Raw genomic sequence first — 23,540 nt, 5'->3', positions numbered from 1 at the left:
CATAGGCAGGGACACCTCCCACTAGACCAGGTTGCCCAAAGCCACATCCAGCCTGGCCTTGAACACCTCCAGGGATGGGGCCTCAACAACCTCTCTGGGCAACCTGTTCCAGTGCCTCCACACCCTCAAAGTGAAAAACTTCTTTCTAATGTTCAATCTGAACCTGCCCTCTTCCAGTTTAAAGCCATTCCCCCTCGTCCTATCGCTACATGCCGGAGTAAAAACCCCTTCCCCAGCTCTCCTGTAGGCCCCCTTTAGGTACTCGAAGGCCACTATAAGATCTCCTTGGAGCCTTCGCTTCTCCAGGCTGTACAACCCCAACTCTTTTAGCCTCTCCTCATAGGGGAGGTGCTCGAGCCTTCGGATCATCCTCATGGCTCCCCTCTGGACACGCTCCAGCAGGTTCATGTCCTTCTTATGTTGGAGACTCCAGAGCTGGATGCAGTACAATAGTAGAAATGTCTTCATTTGGGAGGCACACGCACATTTAGCTGTATTTGGTGACGACAGAGATTATTTTCACCAAATCATTTTCTTCCTTTGTATTCTGTCCTCTTCACTAATACATATGAAAAATTTGGTCCGTGCTGCTAGCTACTTTGGCAAGGCTGGTTTTTTTTTTTTTTCATAGGGCTGCCTGTTTGGGTAACTAGTGTGATGGTAATGAGGGCTCTTATAATGGAGGAAATTATATAGTGACAGTTTGAATTGTATATTTTGTTATCGTAACAAATGATTACATTTACAATAAATACAGAGTTTTATTACCTTGATGCATGTGCATATCTACAGTGAATTACACTATAGTAGGAAAACACTGTTAAGATTGCAAAATTCTGCATCTAAAACTTGTGTTGGTACATGTAATTACACCTTCTTTTAGTGTATGCCATCTGATACAGTTTTTAATTACATAGTCACTTGACCCCTTTTCCTGCGTATCCTTGCTTTGTTCATTTTTGAGGTCTTCGCTGAACGAGAATTGCTTCGTTCTGGTTATTTAGTTTGTGATCTTAAGCCACCTTTTCTTCACAGCCTTCAGGCTCCTCTCTGGAAACAGGTTTCTTCATTGCCTCTTCTGCGCTTTCCAGTGATGTGGCTGATAACAGCTTCATAAAGCTTTGTATTCACAAATACTAAGTCATCATCAGGACACTGTTCGTGAGCAAAGGTGGTAGACCAAAAAAGACAATTAAAAAAATAACTGCTGTTTTAAGATAGTTTAAGGTTAATTTCTTTGTAGTAGGGAGGTCATGTGGAAAAACACTTCAAAAAGCTGAATCTGAGGGGGGAACTCTTAACTTAAAGAACTCTAACACTTACATTTTCATTGAGATAACTAAAAACAGGAACCAGATCTACATTAGGTTTGACAGTGTAAGGTTTTATTTGTCACAAGGAGCGAGTACCATCTGCTTACTCCATGGCTGGCTTAAGTTACTCAGTACTGGGTGTCCAAGATGATTCCTTGCAGAACAAATCTTCCTGGCATATCTCTGCCTGCATCATCCAGCTTCAGCAGCTGGAATCCAAATATAAGCATCACAAGCAAAAGAATTATTAGAATGTGAGTGCACAGATTCAACAGATGTGGTGACGTAATTTAGTGTTGTCTCACTTGTTTCCCGATTCTGAGAAATCAGAGTTCCAAGTTCTCAGTACTTTGCTGTACATGTAAAGCATGTCTTGCAATAGAAATGCACATTTCAGGGACATGCACATTTTAAGTACCTTTTGCTTTATGTTTTTGTGGTGCATCTCTAGTAGTTTTGCTTTTTTTCACTGTATCATAGTTGTGATTCACAGTGCAGCCATTTTTGCAAATAATGACATTATATAGTAAATTACAGTCCTTGAAACCTGATTTTAGTTTTCTAATACCAACCAGTAACTTGCTTACTTCAAAGATGCTTTTGCTACCATCTTTACTCTGCCATGCTATAAACTGCAGCCTTATATAATCAAGAGGTGTGGCAGTGCCACTTCATCCCAGTGTGACAACAAAGTTTTTTCCTGGATTACTCTGTTGCTAGCATCATACATTAGATTTCTCTTTTGGGAAATACTACTCTTGACACCTGTAGTGATTATTCATTAACCTTCCAGACACACTAGAAACATGGGAAGAGTGTTCTGCCGTGGAGGAATCTGTGCTGTCTTGCACCAGATGTCTACACCAAGTTGGAGAAATTGAAGGATATGCTTACTCTGTATGAAGTTGTCTGGACAACCTTTGTGGTTTTAGTTTTTTTGTATTTTCTGTCTTATAGATACTGAGACGGAAATTGCAGGGTCATTGGCTATGTATGGACAAACAAAATGCACGACTCTGAAGGACCATGGCATTTGATCTTTGAAAACAGAGAGGGTATGAACGTACGCTCCTATGAAAACCCTGAATTGCAAAAATCATTTGTAGTGGGCTAGAGAGGCATTTCACAGATTACGTGCAAGTACATACATGTGTGTTTCATTATTTGATTGCCTTAGGAGACTGGTGTTTAAGTTGGCAGATCTACATATTAAAAGCAAAGCTCTTTGGCTGGCAGAATTACAGAATGCCAGAAGGAGAAAGAGGCCAAAGGCTGAGAGAGAAAGAGAGAGAACGTGCAATGTGCAGAAAGCATGGGGAAGCTATAAAGCCAGCAGGAAAAAGTAGTCTTAAATGTGGTTCCAATTTTTTATTGGGCTCAAGTTGATAGCCATGCAGAAGTAAAAGCATGAAGTTCTCTCATTTCAATATGAATTTAATGTTCTGGAAAATACTGGAGTTTTCTGTCATGTTAACTATGATTTGGTCACCTGTTTGCAGCCTGTCAGAAATCTTTAATCTGTGCTTATTTTTCTGACTCAAATTAAAAACAAAACAACAAACTCAGCTTGCTTTGAAGCTATACAAAGCATTGTCAGACTGTGGCATGAGTGGATGCTCTAATAGGCTCTGAAACTTTGTTCTTAGTCTTGATTAGCTTGATGCAAGACTACAGTATTGACTCCCAGTATATATTAAATTTCTGCATGTAATTTGGTGATATGAAATGTAGCTATTTGGGGGAAAAAAAAAACAAAACAACCCAAAAGTCAGCCCAGTCTTTATACATAGTAGTTTAGAACTAAACTATCCTGTAAAGTTTTGGAAGCAGCAGCCAAACAAGTTTAGTACGTGTGTCTAGAGAAGTCTATACCTGTGGCCTCACTCTTTCTCGCTTGAGTTGGGTCCCTTTGCAACCACAGGCAGTGCAGATTAGAGTATTCACTTGGTCCTTTGCATTATTTATTCCTAGTGGAATGCCACGAGAATAACCAGCCACCTTGCTCTGTCTCCTAAGACTTCTCAATTTGAGAACAAGGTTTGAAATGTGGGAAGCTGACTGGTGGAAAGCTGACTGATGCAGAGAAACACAAGAAAGAAGCAGAAGGGCTGGCTCCCTTGAGAAATCAAGAAATATGCTATTTAAAAAAAAAACAAACGAACAACCAACCAACCAAACAAAAAAACATTTCCTTTAAAGCAAGATCTAGATTTAGATGATTGCTTATACTGATCTCTCTGAAAGAGACTATTAGTGTCACATTTATCATGAAATATTACAACCCTTTGCGAGGTGGCAGACTCCAGTTTAGCAATTCTGAGTCCTGCAAGAATTAGGTACCTGGTGATAGTGTGGCAGAGCTTAAGTGAGTTACACGGGCTGTCTGCTGCATCTACCATTTTTGAGATTTATCTCAGTGAAGCCTCAGTAAAGTTCTCTGAAGGTGCTGTGGCTGAGCTAATTAGGATACAACTTTTTCCAGCTTCATGTACAAGTTTGGAAGGGTAAAATTAGAAGGAGAGATGGGTAGAAAGATGCTTGTTCTGATGTAGCAGGCAGTTCGTGTGAACTATGCTTAAAAACAGGGAGTTATAAGCTTGTTAGAAAAATCAGGTCAGTTTAAAATTAATGCATTCCTCTTCCTTCTGTTCTCAACAGGGAACTGGTTTTCTGGAAGGATTCTTCATCTGGGAGTCAAGTGAGACACTTCTTGGCCTGGCCCACATTTAAATACATAAATAAATAAATAAATAAATAAATAAATAAATAAATAAATTCCTTTAAATAGGTAAAATGAAATGAGAAAGAGGTGTTCTCTTCTGGTAGGGTCAAATAAAGGTAACTCTGGTTGTTTCTTGTGGCAAGATGACCAAGGGATTCCTCTAGAGCACAATAACAAAAAAAAGACATGTAAGACCTCCCCCACTGGCTCCAGTAGGACAGCAGGAAAACAACCAGGATATACCTGGCCTTTTGACAGAATAACAGCCAATTCCCAGTCCTTGCTGGCCAGTGTGGAAGAAGGCTTACTCCTTCCAGCCAGCAGCCTTTCAGCCTCACAAACCTCCACCCATTTCTTAGTGAATCATAACTGGAAGACCATTCCACATGTTTGATCACATCTTGTGCAAGTCAGAGATGTATTTTCACTTCTTTGTTGCATCCTATAATCAGCATTCTGAAATGACTGATTATAGCTTCAAGCTCTGTTTGTATGTATGTGGAAATAGAGATAGATGTATGGATAGATAGTGCCATTTTATTTTCAGATGTGGATGGGTTAGTTAGAAGACTAGCTAACTTTCTTGGCAGGAGCAGAATGGTAGAAAAAACATTTTGGGTTTTTGTGTGTGTGTGTGATCTGTGGAAGCTCTGTACACTTGCAGCACTTAAATATTCAACAGAGTAGCATTTCTTGGCATGCTTATTTATACACTCAGTCTTCCCCTAAATTCAGAGGCAGTCAACTTGAGCATTGATCATGCTCCCCATGAAGTTTCTACAAGGAAGTCAGAAAACGACCACAGCACGTTCCCCAGTGCTGGAGTAGACCAGTGTAGGGCAGCTGCCTGGTGGCAGAGGCAAGGAAGGGAACCAGCAGGTTGGAGTGCTTCTTGCTCACCTCTTGAATCTTTGTAGAGGACGTAAAAAGACCTTTTGCCTGCCTGGCTTCTTCCCTGGAAGAGCAGCTTTCATTTCATCCACCTGAGTTAAAAATCACAGGGAACATGTTGTCAGTTCTTAACCAAGTGCATATGTTTTTTTTTTTTAGTTTGCACAGCCTCTCTGCAGTTTGGGCTTTCCAAGACCACTTACAAAATATTTTTGGCAGTTATTTCAGCCTCTTCTGCTCAGTCTTACGCCATCACAACACACTGCTTGTTTTGAAGAGGGACACATTTTTCTTTGCTTTAGATCCCAAGAAACTTTTTAACACTGTAGGGTTGCATGGATGTTGCAGAAGGATATCTCTGAGTTGAAGTACTTAGAGTTATGCTTGGGTTTTCTTAAGGAGAGGCTTTTCCTCTTGCTTTTAGTCTCTTTGCAAATGAGTACTCCCAATGCAGTCTGAAATCCTGTTCCATATGTCCTAACCCTGCCTTCAGTTAATCTTTGACTTGCAGATGGTGATGTAAAAACATAGCCAGTTTTTCAGCTAGCTTTTCATTAGCACCATCTTTGTTGTTATTTTCGGTTCTTCTTTTACACTTCCTATAAACAGATTTTGCACTACGTGAATTTCTGCAATGCAGTGTGCTAGACAGTACACAAATGAAGGTCTTTGTCCAGTTGCAGTTAGCCCATTAGTTGAGACCCTGACTGCTTTATATAGGTCCATGAAATTCATTCAGCTGCTAAGGTCTAAATTAAAGTTATTTCAGCAGTGGGGTTGAACAAACAGTGGTTTATGGAAGAGAGATCTTTTAAGTTCATGCACTAAATACATGTACGTCATATAATGTGACATCCTTTTGGTATAGCATCTTGATAGTGTGAAATGTATTGGAATGAGGATCAACACTGACATTGCTATGCAGAGAAATCTCAACAGGTGTAGGATATGGGTCAAAAAATCTTATTACATACAGACTGAGAGTTTTCTTCTTCATCTGAAATTAAAGACGATGGTGGGATTAATTGTCTGTAGATGCAGTTCAGGAATTTCCTAATAATGTTGTTGTTTCTGTATCTATGTCAGATCAGCCCATGGTTTAGTAGCTGAAAGGATTAACCCAGTTTTACTTCTTATAAGATTGCCTTTCAGCATTGCTGTATTTCTATTGCTACAGCTAGTGCCTTAAGCTTTTTCTTTTTCTTTCTTTTTTTTGGGGTTGTTTGTTTTTTGTTTTTTTTTTTAAGGAGGAAAAAGGCTTGGTTTGAAATACATTAGTTTCCAGAATAAAAAAGCCTTCTGATGCTGGGTTGCTGTTACCATTGTTTGCATTTTTTTTTCTGAGTGACTGCTATACACTCATTATTTTTAACTTTCTGTGTACTTATAAATGTTTCCCATAATTCCCCGAAGATGAAGGAGCTGTTTTGGCTTTTATCTGTCAGCAGCTTCTGCCAGTACTTTTATGTAAATCTTCCATATCTAAACAACTTGACTTCTTGAGCACAGTAATACACAGTATCTTTTTCTTGCAGTAGTGAAGAGCTTATTCTTTTCCTCTAGATTGCTTGCCTGTGGACAGTTTGAGGGGCATTTGTTGGCATTATTTTCCCCCATTAGTTTCTCCACAGCAAAAAGGTTGCAAAACAAAGTATTCTTTCAGACTAAAACAACACACTGTCCTGAATTTTTCTGTATTATGATTATTTTCTGTATTATGTAAAAAGGTAATGTTTTAAAATATTCTCAAGCAGAGTTGTTATCACAAACTAGTGGTGACCTTGCCTAACAGGCAGCTTCATGGTACCAAAAAAAAAGGAAACAGCAGTAAGGAACGGGGTCCTTTACAAGTGAGACAGGTCATTCTGTATAGAGTTCCAGCATCCCCAGTGTCTCACAGTGAACATCCATCCAGCAGTCCTGTCTCAGTTACAAAGAGCAGATGCTGCTGAAGCACCATTGCTAACCATCACCATGGTTATGAGGAACACGAACTGAGGTTAGTAATCTTGGTAGGTTAGTGCCAAACTATTCAGAAGAAAATACATATCATTGCTTTTTAGGTAAAAACAGTTCCAACACGGGAACTAGCTTTCTCTGTGAAGTTTTACCTGAAAAATCATTGAAATCATCTCAGCATGACTCTCTGCTGGCTTGCCAGAACCAAAATTTTCAAGTACCTCTTGAGATGGACCTCAACATTCCTTCCCTTAAAAGACAGGCAGCTGTCTTAATTTTTGAGTGCTTTACCTTGTGGTCTTGATGCTCTTCTTGTGTAGGTTTTTTCATGTGTCTGTGTAGTATAGCAGGCATCAGACAGGGAGAGCTTTGCTGCTCGTTCCTTGTAGAGTGTAGTAAAACATTGTGTAAATGTATTAATGTACATATAGTCTCTTTAAAATAAATTATGCTTTTACTAGAGTTTCACTGTTCCTTTTTTTAAAAAAAAGTCTGGAATGCAGAATTTAGTAGAATATCGTGGCTTTTATGTCCTTGGGAAAGATGAGGCAGTTTGTGGGAATGCAGCTGACATCAATTCTAAGAGATTGCTTAGTTAATCATAAGACCAGCAAGAGAGATTTTGTTTGTAGAGAACTATCACAACTTTGTTCCGATTCTGATAAGGGCTTCTAGGTACTACTACTGCAATCTGGATGTTTAATTACAACAATAACCCTGAATGTTGCACTGGGAACCTGATAAGTAGGTCACAAGATGCAGCTGCCAGTGGAACGTGCTGTTTGTCCTCACACCTGCGTTATCTACGCTAGACTTGAATATACAGTGTCATATATTTTCCTTCTTGATGTCAGGTCAAACCCCTGCCAGAATCTGGAATGGTAAATTTTTAATTGCCAGTTAGTATCTCTGAGGAGAATTGAGCAGAATTACTCAAATTCTTGTGGAGCTTAGCTCTTTTGAAGCCCTGGAGCAGCAATCTTGAAGGAGGAGGATGGAATATAACAAGCCTCAGTTGATGGAAAAGGCAAAGTTTTGCACTTCACTGAGTCCAGCTTCTTGATTGACACTGTCCTGTCCCTCTCTTACTGACACCTCGGTCATCATCTGCTTGCTTGTTGGGATGCAGTACCTTGGTACCCACACCACATTTTACCTCTCAACTGCTAGTATCTGACTGAAAACCGCTGGCAGAGAACCTGCAGACATCAACAAGACATGAAAAATAGGTGTTAGCTTATTAAAATATTTTATTTCTCTATCCTCAGACTCACTCTCTGAGGACTGTGCTGGCTTGTTCTGTTTAGAGACATTAACCTGCTCTTCCATTTAAAGTGATGCTCTTATGGACTCTGAGCACAGTGCTGCCCGCTGTGCTCCTGCACATCATGCAGGGCTTGGGGTGATCCCTGAGAATGAGGGGCAAGAGGGAATTATGCATCAGTCTGCCACCCCTGAGAAAAGCCTCTAGCCATGCCTCATGCTCCAGACCACGGGAAGGAGGTGAGTCACACCCTTCCCGGAGACCAGCAGTATGGAAGCCCCGGTGCCAGCCTGCTTGGGATTCAGCTCCAGTGATGTCTGCGCTGGGCCCCCCGTGTGCTCCTCAGCTTATTGAGTGCCCTCCTCTACTTACAAGCAGAAGGGCACCTTTTACTATATTCTTGCTTATTTCTTATTTTACTGTTTCTTATTTTACTGTTTCTGCTTATTTTGCAGCTCTTTAAAAGAACAATTGAATAAGCAGGTGGTTTTCCCATCTCTTCCTTGGGTTTTTGGGTGGGTTTCTTTTGTAAAACAGTTTATGTATTATGTATGGCATTATAATGCAGTGTACTGCATGCCAGAATATTGCACTCAGTTAATATTTCTTTCAAAAGCCTTTCAATTTTTTGTCAGAACAGGGCTGATTATTTCTCTAATTATGTTAATACTAGTTGCAAGTAGCTGCAGCCATTTCAAATCCTAAATTCAGATCTAGTTTGAAAAGGTGTATTGCAAAACCTCACCCATAGAGGGAAGCAGAATACTGTCTTTTCAACAGTCTTAACTACAGGCTGCTTTTTAAAGATTATCTGTGCTTCAGTTGAAGCCAACAAAGAACATCTGTTGTCTTATTTATAGCTCCTATTTCTAAGAAGTATATTCTGTAGCATATGAGTAAAGTGCCTGACAGCTCGTAATTCATAAAGTTACTGAGGTTTAATCTGATAGAATATTATGTACATAATTTCTTCCCAGTACAGACAGTATCACTTCCCTTTCAACAGATGATAGAAATAGGGCCTTATGAAACATTAAATTAATAAGTGTGAAACATGATTAGCAGCCACTATTAAAATTATTAAACTATTATAAAGGCATATAGTACTCTACACTATGGTGCCTGGTGGTTTTATTTTTCTGCTTATTTGTGCAGCTAAACTTTCCTCAAGCCAGACACCATCTTTTTTTTCTTTCTCTTTGCACTTTCATTTTGTTTTGTCTTAGAGGAATTCTTTGTTGATTAAGGCAGTGGCTTAGTGACAAGCATTCATTTTTGTGTCAGAGAAGGATAAAGAGACCCCAGATTTCTTTCAGGAGAATTGGTACATTATAAAGTATTACTTTCTGTATCAAATCAAAGCTTTGTTGTGTCTAGTTCTGCCATCTGTTGATTATAGTCTAGTATCTAGTCTGTATTTGCTTGGGCTTGTTTCCCCTCTGTTCCCATAGTCTCCCTTTATTCTCATCCTTGAGAGTGCAGCTGGTGCAACTTTATAAATGGGGGTGAAGAGAGGAATTAGTTCTGCCACCCCCCAGACTTCCCGCATAACCAGCATGCACATGGTATTTTACCAGTCAGATCATTGCTTGCATATATGTGCTGATAACACTGGAAAGTATCTAGGCAAAGTATTTGACTTGTCTCAGTTACAGCATTGATTTATACAGGTAACAATGTCTTTTTTGACGTATTATATGTAGCCAAGATAAAATGAAGTAACATTAAGTTTTTATTCCGACCCTCCTAGATTCAGTGGGTTCAACTATAAATGGCCCAATCACAATATACATGTATTTGTCCTCCTGAAAAAATGAATACCTGGCCTTATTCTATTAAGTGCCACATATATTATAACAAGCTGTGTACATTTTTCTACTAACGTCAGTTTGAAATGCCCTTTTTCAGGTTTATAGGCATTGTTGTCTGTACCTACCTCATGCAGAAGATTCTGGAAACACTGGCTTTGTGTTTTGGGTGGTAAACTGCTACTGACTGGAGTTCAGAATGTCATGCTGGTTAGAACTCCTGCAGTCGTCATCCTTTGGAATAAGCCGCTTGGAAAAGTTCTTGTCAATCTGTATTACTGATGTAGGATCAGAAGAGAAATATGGATGCTTAAAAAAGCTATCTGAAGTCCAGAAGCATATTAACAGGGTACTGTTTATCCGTGAGGGTTAAACATTGTCATTGAGATGTCCTAGGACGGATGTTCTGCTTTATTCAGGTGTTTCTCCATCGAAGATAAAGGAAAAGAGGAGTGAGAGATGATACGATAAACCATTTTTTCAGTACAGATCTGTATTTCCTTCTGTGGCAAAAATCTTCAGCATACCTTTAACAGAGAACATCTGAATTAAGTTGCCACTTCGTCCTCTAGTTCATTCCCAACATCTACTGACTGATGGAAGGAGTAGATTTTGCTGGCCGCATAGTATTGAAGGATTTTAGAATTGGTGGTATCTCCATCCAGCTTCCCAGTTGTACTCCAGTCATGTAAGGTCAACAGCAGACATCATTTCCCTATTCCTTTTCATAGCTCTGAGGTCATTCATGTTGCAATAATTCTTGACTCACAGACATTACTCTGTCTACATAAAAATGGGCTTCTTGTGAGCTTGAAGGCTGATAGCGTTGGTGGGCCAGGCTATTCCTTTTTCTAGTGCTGGGATAGTCTTCACCTCTCTTCATTTCTCCCGGATCTGGTCTCCTTCGGCTGCCAAGGCTTCTGTGGTATTCCAAGTCTGCAGTCTGCCTGATTGACGACATCTGATAAAAATAAAAGAAGTAATAGTAGACAGACTTATTAAGCCACTTGTAATGATGTGTCAAATTCACTGAAGCTTAAATCTCTTTCATATTTTTCCATGAATAGCGTTGTCTTTTAAAATCTTTCTAATGAAACCGGTACTGGAGAAAGTGGTTGAGCCCTGAACAGCTCTTCCTCCTGCCATTTTCAGTGACGCTTTCAGCCTTCAGGAGAATTTAACTATAGCCAAACTAAATAATCTCAGGTCAGTAGGGTCTAAGGAGAGGTATTTTTCTCTTCCAACAGTTGCAGCTGAATTTACTATCTATTGCATTCAGCAGTTTATCTGATACCCACAGCAACATCAGCTTCTTTGTCTTTGCCCTCACCTTCTTGTCTTTCATCCTTGCTCAGTGAAAACATTTTGGGCAGTTCTGAACACTCTTTGCTTGTTCTTTTGGTAAATGACATTAGGCTCTCTGAAATTACAAATGCCAAGGCAAGGTTATGGTCCTCAAATCTCAGAGTGAATTTCTCTCTGGTATTTGTAATACCAGACTCATGTTATTCTGTCCTAGTCTGGCATTGAACCAAAAGCAGAGATCTCTGTGGAAACTTAGAATCATAGAATCATTTTGGTTGGAAGAGGCCTTTAAGATCAAGTCCAACCATTTAACCTAGCACTGCAAAGTTTCCACTAAATCATGTCCCTCATCACTACTTCTACACTTTTTTAAAATACCTCCAGGGGTGGCAACAAAACCACTTCCCTGGGCAGCCTGTTCCGATGCTTGACAACCCTTTCAGTGAAGAAATTTTTTCTTATATCCAATCTAAACCTCCCCTGGCACAACTTGAGGCCATTTCCTTTTGTCCTGTTGCTTGCTTCCTAAGTTGCTCTGTAAGGCTTAGGGTTTTTTTTAATCTTTCATACTGTTCTACTGAAAATTTCTGCAGGAACTTGCTGCTTCTTAAGACTATAAAGAAACATATAATGGACCATGAAATGTCCTTTCACTAAAAGTTAGGAGTTCTCTGTAAGAGTCTTTTCATTGTCTGATGGGTTGTGAAGCTGGTGGCCTTTCTTCCCCAGCTGATGAAAGCAAGTGCTGAGGGGGCCATAATGGCTGAGGCTCTGCATCTGGACCAGCTGTCACTGCAGGGCCATGAGAAGCACTGGGCTGTGCCGTCACCCATGCGGAGGTACCTCTTGGGGCCTTCCAGTGTTACAGGATCTGAACTCGTGTTTCCGCAGGCATGGCTTTCAGTGTCTTCTCTGTGCAGTCTCCTGAAGCACGGCTGCCTGTGGTCTGGGGGTCGCGAGCAATCAGCACACAGGAGTACACGGGAGTGCTTCAATTCATACCACTGCCTTAAAGGCTGTGCAAGAATGCCAGACCGCCCTTGTTTCCAATGCGTCTTCACTTGAATTTGACATCGTATACTGACAAGTGATTAAATTCAGCCATTATGGATCCTCATTGAAATTCAGATTCTGTTTCAAGGAAGATCGGTGATAATTGTGGAACATTTTTTGAATTCTGTTTCCCTTACCTAGTAGAGTACGTAACGGCTGAAATAACAGCATTTCAGTCAAGAAAGCAAGCTCCCACATTTCTCAGAGTTTTCAATAGCAAGCATGGGTGTGGAAAACTCTCCATTGTCCCACAACTTGTTATACATTATACCACTGATGGTGCCACAGGCAAAAGTATTTTAGGTGCTCAATCAGCCATTGTTTCTTTATAGTTTTTGGGCTAATGTTGTTGGAGGCATTATCACAACTTGCTTGACAATGACCCTTACCTTTACATTTCTTCTGCATTAATTAATATGCTTATGTTTATTATAGTTAATTTCAGTGCTAGTCAAACTGTTCACATTTGGACATATCGTATATCTTTCAAACAAGGATATGTGTAAATCTATGACTGCATAATTCACTATGTTAGGGGATACAGTTGCATGCATAAAGGGTATATCTGCATTTACATAAGCCAGTTATGATAATCTTCAGACCTGAGCTCTCAAATCTTATACTTTTTTGTAGAGCTATGTTGTCATCAAATGCAATACGTATGCACAAACTTAAATGCCATATCTGAAAAGAGAGGAACATGCACGGAGTAGTCTTGACTCAAAGCTAAATTTGAGTAATGTTAGTATATAGCTCCTATAAAATACTTAGAAATTAAACTCCTTTCTGTGGTGTGGATTGTTACATTTTAAGTTATGTTCTTTTATATATATATTCATTTTCATTCGTCTTCTAGCAGTAATGAAAGATTTGGCTCAGAAGCATCTGAAGCCAAATTCCATCTTTAAATTTCCACTTGTCGTTGCCAGGTACTAACTCTAAAGTATCTCTTTTTACTGAGAACCCTTCCAAAAGGTGCAGCTGTGTGCTGGTTTCATCTTGCACTTTGTCGCTGTGTTGGCAACCCTTGAACGTAAGGTATGCTCTCCTCTCCCACACGTTGCCATTGCCTTAGAGCTTTTCAGGCCTGTCTGTATCAGGGAAAGGGAAGAGTTCGCAGATTGGAGCAAACCCTGGCTTGTGGTTCATCTCATTGGTTCTCACTGTGGCAAGGTAAAAATAGATCTAGTGGAAAATCCAGCTTTTATCATGTGTCATCAGAAGCTTCCTTACTATCAGGAGACCTGCTACCAGACTTGTGACTAGAAAGAAGACATGACAACTGTATGACAGCTTTCAGAACCTTAATATTTTGGAAACCGTGGAACTTAAAAAAAAAATTACAGGAATTTGGGGGAAAAATGATTGCTTTAAGTGAAAAACTGATACTGGATTGTATCAAAGGGATCTCTAAAGTTGCTCAGATTCTTAAGAGTGGATTTGGTTCTGCAAACCTCTGTGCTGTGCTACAGCACACTTCGAAGCAAAAGATACTTTTGAAATCAGGTACTAAATGGAGGTTGCATGTGAGCTTTTGTGCATTTTGCTTTTGCTATAACTGACCTATCTAAAAAGTTTTCCTTTCCCTTTGTAGATCTTAGTATGCATGCTGAATTTTCTAATGGAAAACCTAATCTAAAATCAGAACTTCAAGGATAACTTGTGTTCTGGCTCTCGGAATCAAATTGTTTTTTTTTTCTAAACTTAGGTGCAGTTTTCTTCAGTTTAGCCTTTGCCATTTCCTTACAGTATTTTGAAATTGAAGAGCAGTGTTTCCAAATTGAACGGTCTTCTATGTAAATGTTATAAACTGGCTTCAGTTCTAGAAGTACTGTAAAGTCTTTTTTTTCTGACAGATGTGTGTTTTGTAACGCCTTTTGCCCTTAAATGAACATAATTTTCTATTTTGTGCAAAAGTTGGGAAGTTTAAAGTGCAAGTCGGTATGATGCAATTAGTTAATTATATCGGAGATGGCGCAATGAGTAGGAAATTCTAGGACAGGTGTGAGGTTAAGTGATTTTAATTTGTTAATGCCATCTCCTACACGCTGATGAAGTGAATGCTTTTTTTCAATGTTGCTGAGCACTTTAGCTGTGTGACTTAGATGTATTCTTTTATCATTGCTGCATTGAAGGTAACTGCAGGTTTTATACCTGCCATTGTGTGTATGTGTTTGTTTGAGTCTTTTTTCTGTAAAGCATATACTCACCAGTGTGTGTGTGTAGTATTAAAAAAGAGGTGAATATCCTGAGTTTTCAGTCAAATACACAAGTATTTTACAGTTTATGTACTTATGGAATATATTATCATTTTTTTAAAGGCTCTCTTCATATCTAAATTTCAGCAGTGTCATTGGTAGATAGAAATTTCCAGTTTTGGAGAAAAGGAATGAGATATAGGGAGGAATAGACATCAGAAATCCTGTGAACTCCTGCAATTTTAATATTTTTCCAACTGCGTATTTTAGGGTAGCATAGGAGTGTTGGAAGTCTTTCCTTTTAACCAACGTGTTGTTTGCTTTACATATATTTCTGTAGACATATTATAGATTTTGCATAAACATAAAGGTAAATGCATAGCTTCCAAAAGCCTTTCACTTTCACTAAGAATGTTATTGATCCAAGAATACTGTACAACAAAGAGATTCAGTAACAGATGATGATGCAAATGTAGTTTATAAGCTAAGATCCTGCTTAAAGTGTAGATGAAAAGCATGGAGCATCAGGTAGGTTAAGAGGCACTCTATGTTTAGGTAATCTGGGTAAGGTCTACATCCACCCCATTCCTTATGTCCCATGGAGACAAACAGTTTTCTGTAGTGCCTTTCTTCACCCTGCAAGGGCTTCTTCCTGTGAACTGAAGTCTTCCCCTGACATTGGGTTCTCATTTTTGCTTTGCCTGGACTCCTATCCCCCATGTAGAAAATCTAAATCTAGTGGGAAATTAAATTATTTTTCTAAATACACCTTGTTTATAGGTATTTGGAGTGTATCTTGTCATCATTTCAAGTCACAGTTTGGTTAATGTGAGAAAGCATAGTTCTCTCTGCTGCTCAGTAGCCTGTATGGACCATCCCTGAACTTCCGAGCTGTCACCTGAAATGTTTCAAATGTCTCTCAGGTTTGACTTCCATCCTCTATTTCTCCTTCGTCATCTCTCCTCTCTTTCCTCAGTTTCAGTTTAGACTGATGACTCTTGCTGCATGCTGCCTCCAGCTGGAATTATGAGATGAGCATCTTTGTTCAGAGATGATGCAATTTCATTGCATAACGCAAGGAGGAGAATGTAACTAGCTACCTAAGGGAGCAGAAAGTTATTTTCCTAAGTAAAAATGTGTAAACTCCATTCTTAAAACCTGTTCTTCCTTTGCTACCATGTAAGGGATGCATTTTATGCCCTTAGCATTCTGTGAGTTTATTAGTATCTCATAATTTGAGTATTTTCGTAGCATACCCTTTGATATGACCCCCTTTCATTTATTCTTTCAATAGATTTGCCCTCATCATAAGATAGATTTATAATTTGGGGCCAAAAGGAGTTATTTGATCTGAATATTACAAATCAAGTGGTCTGTATTTCAGCATTCCTTAGCAGAGGCTGCTTGGAGTGCTGAATCTTCTATTTGAGCACAACTTGTGTTTGATAAAGCAGATACGATGTTAAGCTAAAAGAGGGGTTCCAGGTGAAACCTGAAAGTGGTTTGAAGATGTAAAGATATGAAAAGTCCATTCCTTCCCTGAATAGCTTGTTCTGTGTTAATAACCATACGTGGAGATCTGCTGGTCAGCTATGGAACATGCTTTCTTTAAGTTTAGCTTTTAATCACAGTGTTATACTAAGTCAACTATCTAACAAAACTTTAGAGTTTATTATGTCTACTCATTTGTATTTTTCAGCTAACTAAGGTGCCACCAAGGAAGGAAGTAGTGTGGTTTTTAACAGAACCTATCATCTAAAAAGCTATGCATACAATCCTTAGTTATAGTGCTGTCTTTTATTGCTTTATTGTATAAGTCTAGTATCACACTTTCCTTTATTTTGCCCAGGACTGATAATGTAACCAGTGCGCAGTCATCTTCCTTGTCCTTTCAGAGTGCAAATGAGGCATTAGAACTCTTTTGATCCCCAGGAATTACTCTGATTTTCCACGAGTCATTAAAAAGTAACATAAGCAGGCCAGATATCTGCTTAGGCAACTCTTTTGGGACTCCTGAATGCTCATTTTCTGGGCCTCCTAAGTTAAACAGTTATGACTAACAGATGTTTTTCTAATGTCCTTCTTAGTTATGAATGGACTGGAAACTATTCCATCATTATCATGCTTCTTTTTGCGAGGGACATGTCTCAGTGTCCCAGTATGCTCCCACTTCCATTACTAGTTTGTAAATAATCATTATTTATTGTCTTTCATTTCTCTCCTCAGTTTTCTGTGTTTCCAAACTTCTGTACTGTCTCTTGCTGTCTCACCACTTTTAACTTGTTTGCATTTTCAGAAATTTATATAAATATTGCTTCCAAAATAGGGTGAATTCTCAGCCAAAATTGTCTGCTTTCTCTTTCTTAGTTGTGGTATATAGAAGTTTTTGTCTATCTCTAAGTTTTTCATTAAAAAAATCTCTATTCATATTTTGCTGTTGTGTTTTTTCCTTTTTTTCTCCTTCTACTTAGTTATCCTCATAATTTTATTCAGTTTCTAGAAATACAGTGTGTCCATGCACGTGCATGTGTGTATACGTATGCACACAGGCACATATGTGAATGTGTGTTTAAGAATTGCTCTCTATTTGTCCATAGTGAGTTTAATCAGGCAGAGATCACCATCACTTAGGCAACTGGCAACTTTTACTTCAGTGGTTAAGCTGTGTCTATCAATCATAATCCATCAAACTATGCCAGATGTTCCTGGCAGTGGTTTAATGATATCTTTATGTAAACATTCTTGCTTTCCAAGAGTTAAACAGGACTGCTCTAAAACTTTTGAATTACTCTTTTGGCAAAAATAGTCCGTTTAGAGATAGATCATCCCTCACATCACAGAGCCAGAACATTCCTTTATACAGTATATTCTCTCCTTGAAGAAACTGGATTGCGTGAAAACTGATTTTGTATAAAATCCGTATGCAGGTTAATTTAAATCTGCAAAATGTCCCTTTCTGATTATACTGCTCTTTATTCTTAACCAGTCATTGTAGAAAAGAAAATTCTTGGTTCAAGAAAAATATACTGTTAATAGTATTATGCTTGAAAACTGAAAGCAAACAGAAGTTATTGAACTTTTCTATGAGTGTGAAATAATTGTTTCTACTGCTCTTTCAGGCCTTTGTAAGTAAGTTTTACCCAGGGAATCGGCAACTCCAGATGGTGATGTGTTTAGCTCCCTCATCTGGTACACGCTGGATGTAAATGTTTCAGACCAAAATTTTTTTTCTTTTCATTGTATTTCTGTCCATCTATAGATTGCAAACTTTTATTGTATTTTCATAGGCAATATGGAGAGTGATTCTAGGACTGGCTGAGAAAATGCTATAAAATGCTATAAAAATACAGTTGTCATCATTTTTATTCTGCTTTCTTGTTACTTGTGGAGTGTTCTCATTTAGGCCTGACAAGTGGATGTCTGTTCCATACGTAAAAATTACCTGCTTGCATTATATGTCATGACTTTCATAAACAGAAATTAAATTCACCTGTAGTTTGGCTTATTTTTCTTCTTTTCTTTTACAGCTTTTTCACTTCCAGATCTTACGGAGCAGTTTTCACCTCCTGATGTTGCTCCACCAATTCTTATCAAGATAGTGGAGACAATTGAAAAGAAAGGTAGGCTGAAGAATGATCTACTGAGGTTTTTGTTACTTACATGAGCCAAGACTGCAGAATCAGATCCAGAGCTGGCATCTCCCCTTTCTAGAGCTGCTAGTGCATCACATTACTTAACAGATATGAAATAATCTCATTTAAGGTTTGTTGCATTGTTTTCCACTCAGTAGAGGCTGTTTGGACTGTAGCTTACCTCAAATGACATTTAATAACTCAACTAATATAAGTGTTATTGAAAGCAAAGGAGAAGAGTTTGGTATTGCTTTGTTTTTACTAACCGATAAGCACCTTAAGTTGGTTATGGAAACGCCATCATAACATTGAATTGGATACACAGCCAAACAAGTAATGTTTTGCCCAAAGCCGGAAGAAAAAAGAGAATTAAATATGAAAAAGTTACAAGAACTGTTTTTATGGTTCAGGAGCCAATTCTTTATTGCTGCTGTATGCTGAGCCAGCCAGTGTTATTTTTATGGCTTTTTGCTCTCCTGCTTTCCTGTGTGGATGTCTGTCCATCCTTTTGAGGCTTTCCCCTTCTACTATGTCTTGCCTCCTTTGCTCAGTTTGTCTCCTCCTGGCTTCTCCTCTGATGTCACCTTCCTGGTAAGGTAAGGAGCAGTTCAGTGGGTCCTGCTCATTCAGTGGCTTTACAGCCTGGGAACAAGAGGAAAAATGCTATTCTGTCCTTGGGGGCATAGGTTCTCACATACTGCTGTGACTCTTTTAAGAGAGGATAAGCCTTTCCTGTATTAGTAGGAGCTTGCTAATGTCAATGAGAAGGGCCAGTATTCAGTATTGCATAGGCAACTACTGCTTCCAGGAAACACCACTGTTACTATCAAATCGTTGGTGCTCTGCGTCCCTAGGTGTGGTCTCTTTCGTTGTGTCTTCTCTATTTTCACTGAAGTAGGGAAGTTGTAAACAATATCTTTCACATAAAAACACTGTATTGGTGTCTTCTATTCAGGTGGATTATCAGATATATTATGTGACGTACACAGACATTTTCTCTCACACGGGTGATGTGACACTCACCTTACGTACACTGTGAGGTTTGGGGCTCTATGGATAGTCAAAAGGTGACCTAAGGGTTACCTGTCCCATAGAATGGGCTCTCTGTTTCTGTTGACTGCATAGGGTGCCAAAAGTTAGACACACTTGTAACTTAGAAGTCTCAGTTAAATCTTTAAAGCTAATTAGGATGTGTCAGAACTTTTGTCATGTCCCTGTCCCATTCCTGTGTCAGATTGCTCACTTCTTATCAACCTGAAAGACACGGTGTTTCCAGCTGTCATGTAGAATGTAAAGCAAGATCCAGCTCCCATGTTGATCCTGCAAGGTGTTTTCTTCCCTGGGGTATGTTGAATCTGTTTCCTAGTCCTGGCTTTCTACAGTCAGCCCGTAGAGAGTCGTACAGAATATGTGGGACTGCTGGCACCTCTGATCTTCCTTGGCCAGATCTTTCTGCAGACACAGCAGTTTGCATGTACAAAGAGGTGTCTTACAGCCTTAAAAAGCAACGCATTCCGTAGTGTGGTAGGTGGATGGTGGTGGGACAATGTTGCTAATTTATACTGTAAGTACTTATTTGAAGAAAACAGAAGTATGTTGTGTCATGGCAACAGTCACTAGAATATTAATGTATCCCATCGATTTTGTTTTGAAGGTCTGGAGTGCTCAACTTTGTATGGAACACAAGGCTCAAGCAGCTCAGCAGAATTAAGACAAATTCTTGAATGTGGTAAGTACGGGTCTCTTCCTTAAAGCACTGGACAGATTTTGTAGACAAGCTGCTCCTCTTTTCTTTGCTCCCCTACTCAGCTTATATATATGTGCTGGTCTGAATAATATAATACTAAAAAGACAAATATAAGTTTAAAAGTTTTCTAACTTTTACACTTAATATAAAAGGTATTTGTCACTTTCACAGGTTGTCTTTTTTTCATGGCTTCACTGTGTGTTTTTTCCCAAGAATAATTATTTTAATCATATCTTGGTCACTTGCTTGTTTAAGGACTGAGAGTCTAGCTGTACAGAGAATAACAAGGTGTTTTGTTCAGAAGCAAGATAAAGATACACTATTCCAGTAAGGCTGCAGGTTATTGTTTTGTAAACAAATGGCCATTTGTTTACATACAGTTCTCTGTGTGCATTTTTTGGTCCAGTAGGGGGGGGAGGCAATAGTTGCACTTTCCCTGCCTGCTACAGAGATGATGCTGGAAGGGAAAGAGAGAATTGAATTAATGTTGCTGCAGTAGGGTGGGTTCTCAGGTTTTGGACAGTAAAATGCAGCTACACCAGTAACACCACATACCCATTCAAGTTTCCTGAAATGTATTTCCTTCTCTTTTTGGTGATCTTTATTTCTATTTCAGGCCAGAATATACTGGCATGGCAACACTCAGTTGCAGTACGAGAGGTCAGGAACTATTGTAGAAGGAGTGCTTGACGATGCCATGCCAGCTGGGGTGCAATGTGGGGTGTGAGCTGCCACTTACATAAAAAAGGACAAAAATAGAAGGGCTAGAAAATGAAACTGGTTACGTGCCATGTGGCCAAAGGGACAAAGGGAGCAAACTGCGAATTAACTCTCTTCATTTTTAGTAATTGCAAATATTAACAAAATGAACAAGAGATGATACTATATGTTGTCTGTTCCTTCAAATCAAAAGAGCATCCTGTCCTCTGCTGATTGTGGTGAGAGTGAAGAAGTATATGAGTGCAAATGGGGAGAGAGATATGCATGTTGTGCGAGCAGACAAAGCTGTGTTTTTAGTATTGCAATTATGTTTTTCAGGCCGGATAAATACAGATTTTCTATGGCACCAATATGAATGTATCTCTTAATTTATCTGAATCCCTTTTAAAGTTTTAAACTGAGGTGTACTTTTATGAAAGGTTCATCTATCTCCTGAGATCAAGAATTTGTGGTTTACATGTATTCTTATTTAAAATATAATTAGGTTTGAGAAAAGAAAACAGCACTTTACCCTTTAGTAGCAGTATATCTTTCTGAGTTCTCTTTAAGATAGGGTAAAAATCTTCCAGGACAGAGCTGGTGCAGTGGGTATCCAGACACACAGAGACAGATCTCATCACTGCCTACACTTTTTGAATTAGCACAGTGCTAATTCAGAGAGCAAAGTCAGCTTTGGCTCAAAGTTGTGAACTGCATTAGTGTACTCTTCTGCCTATGGTTAAAATGCTCTTCATATTAATTGGATAACTGCCTGTTAGCTTCAACACACTGCTATCTAGTTCCAAAATCAAAGCTGACTTGCATCTGGCGAGCTCAGCAGATGGAATAGTTCAGGTCTGTTTATGACATTACACCCAAAGAGTTGCAGAGTACCACAAGTTTATTCTTATTCATGTATTCATTATCATACTTTGGGGTATACTTCAGTGAACGGGTCAACACTGAAAGGCCAGTATTTAACTTGGCTCATGAAATAAAAAACATCCTGTGAGCAACAAAACTAATGAAAACTATTTCTTATGAATTTTTGGTTGGAATCTCTACACATAATTGCTCTTGTAGAATTCATACCCACACTGCAAGTTTTTATCATCTGAGCCATTCATAATGTCTTTTTTCTCATGCAAATTCTTTGGTGTCCGATAAGAATTGAGCTCATACTGCAATCTTTCCTTTGGGGAAAACAGAAAGGAGGTGGAGGAGCACTAAGCTTCTCACTACCCTCTCTTGGCTGCCTTTTCTTACAGTATGTGTAGACACACAACATACCTGATTCCACTACCTCCTTGTTGAATTTGATTTAAACTGGCCAAATAAGTTCAGGAGTTGTTTTACTGGGGACTTAGCTAGCCTAGAAAGTTGGTCAGCATTAATACCTCTAAATTCTTGTACCAAATATGTATCTTTCTGTAAACATTTAGGACTTTACTGCACAGAGTTTTTATGTTTTAAGATGAAGCCTAATCTTACTTGCACTAAGTAAGCATTTCTGTATTTTCCTATTTTTATTTTTGCTACTGATATTCCTTGGTTCAATGCTAACAAGTAGTCACTCCCAAACACTCCCAAACCTAAACCCAAATCATAACTACCCTGGAATGATATCAGGTTTTACAAGATAAATCCTAACAGCTGCATAAAACACCAGCCACCCAGTTCTGCACGTGCATATTTGTTTCGACTTACTCACATAAATATTTACAGACCTGGAGCCCCAACTTGTTAATCAAACTCCCAGTCATAATAGAAGTAGCTACCAGTAGAGAAGCTGCATTTGCCCAAACACTGAAATTAATAATTATTTCTTACACAAAATATTTACAGTTAAAACAGACACCTGTTAAAAATATTGTGATGTTCCATAACATTGCCAATGTGCAGCAAGTCACTACCGTTATTCAGAGTTCAGCCCTGCACTGTATATGAGAGGCCACACACAGCTGTGAAAGCCGTTTGGTTCATCAGATGCCAAAGGCCTGGGCATGGTGTTGAGCACTGTAAGTTCTTCATCTCAAAGGGGTTTTTTGGTGTCTTACATTCTTTCATACGAGTTGTTCCCCATAAACCAGATATAAATTAGCAGTAATATATAAATCCCTAATATCATGAGCCTGTATATTTCTTCCAGTTTCTAATATCTAAAAAGTACATTGCTTTTCCCCTTTAGATGCCTCTTCGTTGGATTTAGAGACATTTGATGTGCATACTTTGTCAGATGCTCTCAAGAGGTACCTCCTGGACCTGCCAAATCCCATCATTCCAGCAGCTGTTTACAGTGACATGATTTCTGTAGCTCAAGGTATGATGATCACATTGTTTCACATGTCAGACAAAAAAGCTTTTTTTAGGATTCTGAATATCTGGTGATCCAGCTGTCACCCACGGAACAGGGAAGATTCTGCACAACCTGGTAGCTTCACAGAAAACATATGCTTTCACTACTTTTGATGAAAGCTATTTCAATTCAGCTCTAGACATGCATTATTTAGTTACCAATTTAGGTAGACATAATGCAAAATATAAGGGATAACACAGTTCTCTTCATTTTAGTATGTAGAATGACTATAGAAAAACTGGGAGGAAAAAGTGAGGACTTATCTGTATGCAGAAAGCTAATCTTTAACTTTTTATCAGTGCTGACAAAGTAGATGTATTAGAGGTCATGGTGTTCTGCAGTACGTTGGGAGGTGCAGATTATGAAGTGAGAAATACATGCGTTAAGATTCATCATCTACAGTGGTCATTTCAAACAAGTACAGCTTACAGGCTTTCAGCACATGGGCTGAGTATTCTGTTAGATATCTCAGAACAGGATATTGTTACTGGTAACCTTCAAAGTTAGAATAGCATCTGTGAGACTTATCTAGTGCATCTCAGAATTATCCAATCATGTGATGCTAAACATAAGTCAGACTTCTACCAGTACAC

General features: G+C 38.9%; 1 protein-coding gene and 1 long non-coding RNA gene across 3 annotated transcripts in view; one reads left to right on the top strand and one right to left on the bottom strand.

Moving 5' to 3' along the window:
• Positions 1-23,540, top strand: part of PIK3R1 (phosphoinositide-3-kinase regulatory subunit 1) — a 52,574-nt gene that overhangs the window by 10,659 nt on the left and 18,375 nt on the right. The window contains exons 1-4 of one of the 2 annotated variants that reach the window (XM_082496936.1): positions 13,592-13,821; positions 18,041-18,133; positions 19,800-19,874; positions 22,780-22,911. In XM_082496936.1, coding sequence (XP_082353062.1) covers positions 13,602-13,821; positions 18,041-18,133; positions 19,800-19,874; positions 22,780-22,911 — 520 coding nt within the window. In that variant the 5' untranslated portion in view covers positions 13,592-13,601. Of the gene's footprint in view, positions 1-13,591; positions 13,822-18,040; positions 18,134-19,799; positions 19,875-22,779; positions 22,912-23,540 lie in introns of those variants that run through there. The other variant, XM_082496937.1, reaches the window with a different exon arrangement.
• On the bottom strand, positions 859-5,174 carry LOC309682850. Its single transcript, XR_014270163.1, has 3 exons — positions 5,130-5,174; positions 4,936-5,018; positions 859-1,522 (listed from the first exon to the last, which is right to left on the bottom strand). It is a non-coding gene; the product is annotated as an uncharacterized lncRNA (long non-coding RNA).

Source organism: Vanellus vanellus (genome assembly GCF_965231255.1).
Source record: "Vanellus vanellus genome assembly, chromosome: Z".
Taxonomy (NCBI): Eukaryota; Metazoa; Chordata; class Aves; order Charadriiformes; family Charadriidae; genus Vanellus; species Vanellus vanellus.
Note: the sequence above shows the minus strand (reverse complement) of the source record. Positions and strands in the feature narration are given on the sequence as shown.